An 11,053-nucleotide genomic window follows, 5' to 3' on the forward strand; every position below is an offset into this window, starting at 1 on the left:
TGTGTGTGTGTGTGTGTGTGTGTGTGTGTGTGTGTGAGTATGATTGCATTCGTGCACGCGCGCACACATGACTACGTACACGCGCGCACACATACACGATTGCACGAGCTTGTAACACGTATCCAGCGTTATTTTAACATGAAATATCGAAGTAAGTTCAATAAAGAAGACCAAAGAATTCAAACATGCTGTCTCATTGGTTCTAGTTGATGGGAGTATAACTTCGTATGACAAATGACATGTCCACTACAGCAGCCAGTTATACACGCTAGAGCGACGCCAGAATTTATCGATATTTACTAGCCATAAACAAATTACTGCAGTTTATAGTTAATAAGAGGTAGTTACTTACAATTTATTGCCCCTGTCAGAAGGAAAAAAATAACAGAGATGCAATGATTATAAAGTTGCATGTAAGATTTATTAGTAACACGTTTCATGCAATATATATATATATATATATATATACATATGTAATATGTAGATGAAACCAAATATGTGATACAAAATTGAATACAGATAGCAGCTAATGACGGTTGAATAATGGATTTGCTTCATAAACTCTGCTACCCTTCCAGCTCCGTGTGAGCTTTACCACGTTATGAGTTGCCACGAATGTGCAATATTAAACGAATATAGGTTACGATATTATATAATAAACTTATATAGGTTATTAAACCTATATAACCAGATATAGACTAAGAACGAATAAAAAGGATGATAAAAAGGAATTTTTGACACTTACGCATTAATGAGTAGTGGATACAAAAGAACCTCATCGTCCTTGTATTCTACAGGCAACAGCATTTGCACATTCACCTCTGCAATAAAATATAACACATATTATTCAGAATACTCTTTGATATATCTCATATTGTTGTCGGGGTTTTTAAGGCAACGTGGAATAATTTCAATATCAGTCGGCATGAAAGCGTCTCACACCGTAACACCATCGAAATAGATTCTTTTATTACTATATTCTATTATTCTTACGTCTATTATCATATTATTATTATATTTATTCTTATATGCTGGTTATGACGTCACCATTATTCGTGAAATATCAGGATATCAGGATTTTATACACACTGTAGTTGTCATCGACGGGAACTTGGAAGTATATTTTCTTCGGCAGCGCCGTTCTTGATACGGACACGTTGAGTTCGTCAAAGGAATACAGCGTTCTCACTGCAATATGACGTGTGACGTATCAATGATGACGTATCAATGATGACGTATCAATAATGACGCATTAATGATGACGTATCAATGATGACGTGTCAGTGATTGACTAATTGCTATTCCTAATTGCCAAATGCAATTTAAGTTAATTTTCTTAAACTAATTACATAATCAATTAATATAAACTCAAATTAATCAATGGTCCTAATTGCCAATGCATTTTGCATACATAATTATTCGTGGATGAGATAATACGTGTGAGGTAGATATAATATGGGGATGGCCTTTTCAGCAATTCGTTTGAATATTCGTGACATTACCTACAGACCAAATCTAACCGTTAGATTATCTATAGATTTTATACTAGATTAGATTTCCACGAAACCGCTCGTTGCCTATCCTTATGCCCAGATTATATATACGGTTACTGAAACTGCACAATTTCCACATAACGAAAATTAACCGATTTCAATAAATCTCTCAACCAGATGTCACTAGCAAAATCAATAAGGGACACGAAATTCAATCGTTCTTCCGTTTTAGCTTGCAAAACTCAGTAAATCAATACTCTATTGCGTTCTCAGATATTTATTGAAAAGCCTAATATATTACAAGGATAGACGTTTGTCCTCGAGAAACGTTCAAGGTCGAAAAAGCCAGTTATATTGTAGGTTTTGCGGAAACATTCTGATAAGTCTCTGAAATTCCAAAGTATAAATTTAAAAGTATAATAGTTTAATTGTTTGTGAGTTGCATATTTTTTGTCATTTAGTATTTTTTATATCTTCATTTTCTGCTATATGTTTTGTATCATCTTTTGCTATCCAATATATTTTTCACATGTTTTTTTCCTACAACTTTATCTATATTATTTTCAACGTTCCATTTTCCATTACTCTATTTTTCAATATAATTCCTTTAACCAATTTACTTTTTTACATTACACTTTAGCGCACGTTAGACTTCCCCCCCGTCGTGTGAACCTACCGGGTTCCGGCTGCTCCGTGCTGTGCAGCGTCCATCTAGGCAGTCCGGGACCGCGGCAGAACAGCGCGTAGTATTTGCCGTTGTCGTTGAAGTAAGCATCGTAGTACTCGCACCCGTTCTCCAGCTTACACGTCAAGCACACGGGTTTCCGCGGACTGTCGGCCTCGGGCGTGCCGACGCTCCACAGGTGGCGCCGCCTGGCGTACTCGCGATGGTTCTCCGTGGCGACGTAGTAGACGAGCCGCTTCTCGTGATCGTAGCCGACGATTGCCGTGACGTCATACGTGCCGTGAGTGAGCGGGATCTCGTTCACTTCCTGTGGGAAAATTCCCGGCGAATCAATAACAATGCTTACGTACGTCATTACCGTGTGGGCGCTACGAATTAGAAAAGTGATTACGTCACCGTAAATAGTAAAAGTAAAAAAATATTTTTACTTTTTCACAAAATGTAAGTAATTCTGTTCACTTTTTATGGTTAATCGCTGCATTATACTTCCTATTTTACTATATTGTTCGATGTAAACATACACTCGTGACTCATACATAACCCATAACAAGCAATTATTGTCAGGATCATAATATCAAATCGTCCAGATTTTTTTGATTTTTAACTAGTTGAAAAACAATCTTATCAGGTAAGAATTTGAGGATACATTTTGTGCCGTTAGTACTTGCTTTTAATGTAAAAAATGGCAACAAAAATTTACGAATATACACAATAGAAAATTCGTGACGTAGTCAATTTAATGTAATTTATTATATATTATGTATTGTATTATGTAATTTATTAATTTTCGTAAGAAATATTTTGTAATTTACAGGAGTGGCTGACAGGAAGAACAAATTCTCATTTCACCCTCGATCACTTCTATTTATTTAGTTTCACTTCTTTAAATTTGTCAGCTCTGTTAATTAATTAATTTAACCATTATAATACCTTCAATATGTAGGCTAATTGCCATAAGTGTAAATATATTGATTGAAATTGAAAACAAAATAAAAAAAAGTTTAAATTAACAAGATTCGGGAAAGAGAGGAAGTCGCAAGTAGAGTATTGATAAAGGCTGAAGTCGATAATTTCACGATCTTTGATATTATAATATACTCCTGATCACGGCCATAATATCTTGCAGGCAACAAGTCTTGCGTCTGGTTAGAATCCAAACCACATGACACCACCCTGGATGTTATATACAGGGCCGTAGCTTGCGGGGGGGAGGGGGCAAGGGGGGCAGCTGCCCCCTAGATTTTGGAGCAAAAATTAAAAAAATTAATTGTTCTACTAAAAGAATTGTCGTAGTCAGAATGAAGGCTGTACATGTACTCAAAAGTGCCTCAAATACCATCTCCTGCGATCTACATTTTCAAAATGTTCTGTAGGATGACCTCCAGACCCCCCACCTATTTCTCACCTCCTCCTTGAAATTCTGGATCCGCCACTGCCCTCCTTAGGAATTTGTTCAGCCTACGGCCCTCATCCAACACATACAACAATATTTGTCATAGAAAGAATCTTCCAATGACAAATAGTGTCATAAGAGAGCGTATAATTATGCGTATGTCGAATTTGTCATATAGATGCAAGCAGAACAGGCTGTATATACGTACGGACATCTCCAGCATGGTGACGTGCATGAAGTCTCCGTGGTTGGCATCGCGTTGCGGGAGAATGTAGAAGTAGCTCCGTAGATCGTCAGCAAACAGAGGAGGTGCGTACACCTCCACCCATCCGTCCTTCTCCATGTACGTGTAATGCTGCAGGGACGGGAGAGCGACACTGTTATATAGTTATAATAGTTATACTAGTTATAATAGTTAATAGATGGCAAACGAGAGGAGGCTGCGACATCCTCCACCCGGCATCCGGTCTTCTCTAGTGTAGCGGTGTCATGCTGGCAGGACGCGGAGAGACACTGTTATATAGTTAATACTTAGTTATGAATAGTTATACCAGTTATATAGTTTTTAAATAAATAGTTATAAATATAGTTTATACTATTATAATATAGTATATAATAGTTATAATAGTTATAATATAGTTAAATAGTCTATAACTAGATACAAAGTTACAAAACAACAAAACACACACACACACCCACCATCCACACAACACACACACACAGCACTACACACACACAACACGACACCACACACACACCCACACACACACGCACACCGAGCGGGGACACCCCACACACAGCACACACATCCCGCCCACCCACACAGTAACTCCTTCACTTACCCGCGCTCAACACGCTCCGCTCCGATGTCGCATCGCATATTGCACATAAGGCGGAGAAGTTCTGATGTCGGCTCTGGAGAGGGAGCGACCGACACTCGCGCCGGTCGATGCGCAGAAACATTCACCCGCGTGAAGTAAGTACTGCCTGCAACGATCCACAGCATGTACAAGGGGATATATATATGGGAGTATATATATAGTAGTATATATATACATATACAGGGTACAATTATATATAGGTAAGCGATATATATGTTTAATAGTATTATCAGGGGTTAATAGAGTGACAACGATCCACAGCACGACACATATATAAGTATATATACCATATAAGTACAATATAAGTATGACTAATTGATACTATATAGGCTATACAGTATAGGGTATAGTAATATATAACAATATACGTTATAACACTCTCTAATCAGCGGTTAATAATGGAGGCAAATGTTTGTCATTGTTAAAAGTGATTACGTCACCGTCAATAGTCAAAAAAAATAAAAGAGGAGAGAGCATTTCCACTTTTCACTAAAATATAAGTAATTCTGTTTCACTTTTTTATGGTTTAAATGTGCTGCATTATACTTCTTATTTTTATAAAGTTGTTCGATGTGAACATAGCCACCCGTGACCCATGACATAGGCCCTAAGTAGGCAAGCGATTTAATGTCAGGAACATAATATCAAATCGTCCAGGTTTTTTTGGAGGTTGTTAACTAGTTGATGAAACAATCTTATCAGGTAAGACTTTGAACGATACGTTTAGTCCTGGGCCGCCTTAGTTTTACTTTTAATGTGGAACAAGAATGGGCAAAAGAGAATTGACCATGCGAAATTTTGTGACGCCTAGTCAATTTAACCCCTGATATACATATCGTACACACCACTTATATATATATATATATCTCCTGCCTACCAAACGATCAGCATATCAATTATGGATCGAACCTCCGTCGAAACTCCGCATTAATTTCAACGCCTTTCAAAACTTATTTCTTGAGAAATTAGGTTTTGATGTATAGGATTTTATCTGGCGAAATAGTTAGTGATGTATATATCCTCCGTCGCTTCCTATGATGATTCGAACCTCCGTCAGAAACTCCCGCAATATTGCAACCGGCTTTTCAAAACTTATCGTCTTAAATTGAGGTTTGATGTATAGGAATTTATCTGGATATTAGTGATATATAGACTGTTTAGATTTAGATTAGAGAGTCATAATAGAGATTTTAGTGAAATTACATAGTCAACTTTGTTTAATATGCATTATGCGTGTCAGCAAGTTAGCGATACTAGCGGGGGTCAACGAGTGTAAGATCTTTTATTATCGCTTTCATTTTATTGTTCGAGCTCGTTGCGAGAATTGTTGAAATGTGCGGCGCTTTTTGATCATTTATGTAAAAATGCGCAATATAGAATAATAAAATAATAAATAAATTAATATATATATATATATAATAATTAATAATTAACTAAATAATAAATAATTATAAGTTGAGCATATATATAATACCAGGCTTAGTCTGGGTTGTTGCTCTACTTGTTCCGCTGCCGTATGGTTATTCTACGTCCTGATAGTGAATAGCAAGTGAGAAGAAAACCCATACTATCTCTCTCTCTCTGCCTCTCTCTCATCTCTCTCTCTGTCTCTCGTCTCTCTCTCTTCGTCTCGTCTCTCTCTCTCTCTCTCTCTCTCTCGTTCCTTTCTCTCCCTCCTCTCTGCTCTTTCGTCTCTCTCTCTCTCTTCTGTCTCGTCTCTTCTTCTCGTGCCTCTCTCTCGATCTCCTCTCTCTCTCTCTCGCCATCTCTCTCTGTCTCTCCTCTTGTCCTCTCTCTCTCGTCTCTATCTGCTCTCTCCTATCCTCGTCTCCCGGTCTCTCTCTCCTGGCATCCTCTCATCGTTCCTGTTTCTCTCTCTCTCCTCCTCTCTCTCTTCTTCTCCGCTCTCTCTCCTTCTCCTCTCCGCTCTCCGTTCGCTTTCTCCGTCTCTCTCTCCGTCTCTTTCTCTCTCTCTCTCCTCTCTCTCTCTTTCTCTTTTCTCTCCGCTCTTTCTCCTCTCTCTACTCTCTTCTATCTCTCTTCATGGCTTTTCTCTCTCTCTCTACTCTCTCTCTCTCTCTTCTCTCATCTCGTCTCGTGGGCTCGGCGGTCGTCACTTTCCTCTCTTTTCTTGCTCTCTCTCCCCTCGCTTTTCTCTCGTCATTCTCATTCCTCCGCTCACTCTCTCCTCTCGTCTCTCGATGTCTCTCTCTCCTTCTCTCTCTCTTCTCNTCTACATCTACATCTACAATCTACATCTACATCTACATCTACAAATCGTACATCTTACATCTGTATCTACATCTACATCTACATTTGTATCTGTATCTACATCTGTATCTGACATCTACATCTGTATCTACATCTACATCTACATCTACATCTACATTCTACATCTACACCACATCTACATCTACATCACATTCTACATCACATCACACTACATCTGTAATCTTAACAAAAAAAAAAGCACATCTACATCTACACCTACATCTACATTTACATCTACATCTACACATCTACAATCTAATCTACATCTCACACCTACATCTACATCTACATCTACATCTACATCTACATCGTACATCTACATCTACATCTACATCTACATCTATATCTACATCTACAGCTACAATCATACTATCACATCTAACATTACATCTACATCTAACATCTACATCTGATATCTACATCTACACTATCATCTGTATCTTACACTGTATCTACATCTACATCTGTATCATACATACTACATCTACATCTACATCTACATCTACATCTACACCTTACATCTACACATCACATACTACATCTACATCTACATCTACATCTTACATTTGTATCTACATCTACATCACATCTACACCCTACATCACATTGTACCATCTACATCCCTACCCATCTACATCACATCTACACCTTACATCTACATCTACATCTACATCTAACATCTACCATCTACATCTACATCTACATCTACATCTTACATCTACATCGACATCTACATACCTACATCTACAAATCTACATCTACATCTACATCTACATCTACATCGTACATCTCACATCTAAATCTTACATACTACACCTATCAATCTACCATCTACATTCTTACATTCTACATCCTAACATCTACAATCTACATCTACACCTACATCTGCATTCTACATCTGTATCTACATCTAACATCGTATCTACAGTCTACAATCTACATCATACATCTACATCTTACATCTACATCTGTATCTGCCCATCTACATCTACATCTACACCTAGACCTTACATCTACATCTACATGCTACATCTACATCATACATCTACATCACATCTACATCTACATCTACAACACATGCTACATCTACAATCTACATCTACATCTACATCTACATCTACATCTACATCTACATCTACATCTGTATCGACATCTACATCTACATCTACATCACATCTACATCTACATCTACATCTTTATCTACATCTACATCTACATTACATCACAATCTACATCTACATCTACACTACAATCTACACCTACATATACGTTCATTACTGACAGTCTATACACACAGCAGTAGTAGTGTCCAGACGTAACATATGTGATTGCTATACGGCGACACAAATACTTCCCCCTCCCCTCGTGGGTTTGATTATAAATAAAATATATACCCCCACATCGATAACGCCATCAGAGTATGCTCATTCTATCGCACGGCTATTGCGTTTTTCTAATATACAATCAAGTATTACATAGTATCAAGAGTATAACACTGTTTTAACAGCATCGTTTTTCGTAGTTTTCAACTTGAATTTCTTCTATCAATAGGTGCGCTCACACTGGCGCGAATTAGCGGGCTGCAAAACCCGGTTTTTGCACGCCCGCTCGAAAAAACTGAGCTTTTTACAAGTTTAACGACAATTAGCGCTCACTTAAACGCCGCCTCAAAAATAGCGCCTCTACCAAAGAACACTTCCGAACTGCACTAATTTGGAATCAGCGCGGCTTATTGCACCGCGCGTGATATTGCCCCGCGGCAAGTTAACGGAATATTCGCCTGTGTGACAACGCACACAATTAGGCCACTATTATCCTGCCGCTATTAGCGGGCTGAGCAGCGCGGTTTTTCTTGTGTGTGAACGCGCCTAATATGTAAATAAATATATTCAAAATTTACCTTGTTTTGTTCTCTGATTCTCCCTTAATCATATGAACTCACCAGTTTACTCTTCTCTATTATGTACTCTTAATATACATCCATCCTGATGCTCGCAGCTATACGTGTAAGGTTAGAGTGAAGTCACGATGAAGCATTCCTGTACTATACAGTATAGTCTTCTTCGTTACATAATTTACCGGCCGTTTGTTACGTAGGAAATTCGAATAAACCTTCTGGTGCTGAGGGAAACGGTTATTTCTGAGAAGCACTCGATTGAATCTCTTTTCATTATGTGCGAAACCCGGGAAACTCGAAAAACACCTGATTGATTTCTCGGGTTCGAAGAGAAGGCAAACCGGAGCGGAGACGACGGTTGAAGGCCGAGATCGGATTTTAATTAACTCGAAACTGTAATGCAGAAGTATACATTACTCCACGGCGCACCGCACACGCCACGCGCCACCACACACACACACGCACACGCACACACACACACACACGGCTAGCGCCACACACACACACACACACACACACAACACACACACACACGCACACACACACCAACATCCACACACACACAACACAACACACACACACACACACACACACACACACACACATATATATATATATGGGCACTGTAATATGTACTGGTAACGCGACAACCGCTTTTTGTGCCGCCTTCGTATATTACGCTAAAATATAGAAACCAGGGAATATATATCATATATCAAAGACCTAATAAATACCTAGAGAGTACAACGCGAAAAAACGGGAAAATAGTAGCTATTTCACGCCAATTATTATTCTTACTTTGCCTGCGAGTCTAAGAATAATTTTAATCGTATTGCATTAAGCAGAAATTATTTGCCCTTTCTTTGCTCAGGTATTATTAGCTCTTGAAGATATATATATATATATATCGAATCATTTTATCTAATTCAATAATAAATAAATAAATACTAAAAATAAATAATGAAGAATGTAATTTAATAATACATAAATAAATAATATTAAATTATTTTAATAATAAATAATGTCGAATGATTACCTTTGGGTATCTGATTTCCGCTACACTCGTGTACAGTTCCTTGTCTTCACCGTACATCGGATAACGAAAGATAACCTTCACTTTGCTGTCGTTAAAGGTAGCATAGCACAATCTATGCCCCTTCGGCGACCACCAGGTGGCATGGTCGTCGCCCAATATCTCTTCTGAAGGAATGAAATGATTACTTCAATAACGCATTAACTCGGAATCAATTGACGTAGAACAGAAGTTGGCAAACATTCGTGTTTTGTGAGAAATCGGTTGATCTACCTGGTGTAACCTTGTATAATGGTTATATTATGGATAAATTTGTCATAAAAATGACATCGCTTCGCCGTTTAAATAGCATTTAGGTATAAATATAATTGCAACCTTCGTGTGATTAGCCCCTCCGCGTCTAGTAACGTCCCAAAATAAATATAGGCAAATATGCGCAATCTTTTCAGGATGCAGCACGGTCGCGGGTGTCAATGTCGCCGTTCTAAATTTCGTAGCGTTGATGTGCTAATTAATTATAACAAATTAAATTAGGTATCTGCCGTAACCAAATTACGTGTGGGCTATAGGACTGATTTGTGTTATAGCGATTAAGTACAGTTGTATGCAGTAAAAATTCTAGAGCTCTAGATCCCTTTAAATATATAGAAACTTTATATAATAGAAGACATATATATTAGTGTTAGGAGATTATTTCAGTCTGTGCTTTTTGTTTAATTAATACGTGGACCCTAGATGCTTTCTTGTAAACATTAATATAGTACAGACAGCAGGTATCTCATTTCAACGCATATCTCCTGCTGTAATGGCTGTAATAGTGCCATGAGCCGACTGTCAAACAATATATATATATTATATATATATATATAATGTGTGTTGGTGTGTGTGTGGTGTGTGTGGTGTGGTGTGTGTGTGTGTGTGTCGTGTGTGAAGAAAGAGACCCTTTTATACACACCACACACACACACACACACACTACACACACACACACACACACACACAGCACACACACGACGACATCACACCCACGACACACACACACACACACACACAGTATATATATATATATATATATATATATATATCGCGTACTATATTTACCTTCGTAGACCCAGTCAGGGATTCCATTGAATATGACGTTGTTCTGTCCTGTGTGTGTGAGGCGCAGCGGCGCTTTCGCTGCGTCCCAAGCGTCCTCTTTGTAATATATATCGTTGTTGTGAATGAGAAGCTAGAGTAGAAGAAAAACATATGTGTACGTGTATGCTCTATATTTGAAACTTGTAGGTTTGTTGTGAAGCGAGAGGGAGAGATAGAGAAGAGAGAGAGAGAGAGCGTGTGTGTGTGTGTGTGTGTGTGTGTGTGTGTGTGTGTGTGTGTGTGTGTGTGTGTGTGTGTGT

General features: G+C 38.2%; 1 protein-coding gene across 1 annotated transcript; it reads right to left on the minus strand.

Moving 5' to 3' along the window:
• Positions 1-352: 352 nt before the first annotated feature.
• Positions 353-6,799, minus strand: LOC106818289 (dipeptidyl aminopeptidase-like protein 6; the record flags this gene model as incomplete). The annotated part of the gene is made up of 6 exons (XM_014823011.1): positions 6,743-6,799; positions 3,780-3,926; positions 2,170-2,485; positions 1,090-1,188; positions 746-821; positions 353-364 (listed from the first exon to the last, which is right to left on the minus strand). Coding segments are annotated over exons 1-6 (707 nt in total), but the record flags the coding sequence as incomplete, so codon positions are not given.
• Between the last annotated feature and the right edge of the window lie 4,254 nt (positions 6,800-11,053).

Source organism: Priapulus caudatus, unplaced genomic scaffold, assembly GCF_000485595.1.
Source record: "Priapulus caudatus unplaced genomic scaffold, Priapulus_caudatus-5.0.1 Scaffold2139, whole genome shotgun sequence".
NCBI lineage: Eukaryota > Metazoa > Priapulida > Priapulimorpha > Priapulimorphida > Priapulidae > Priapulus > Priapulus caudatus.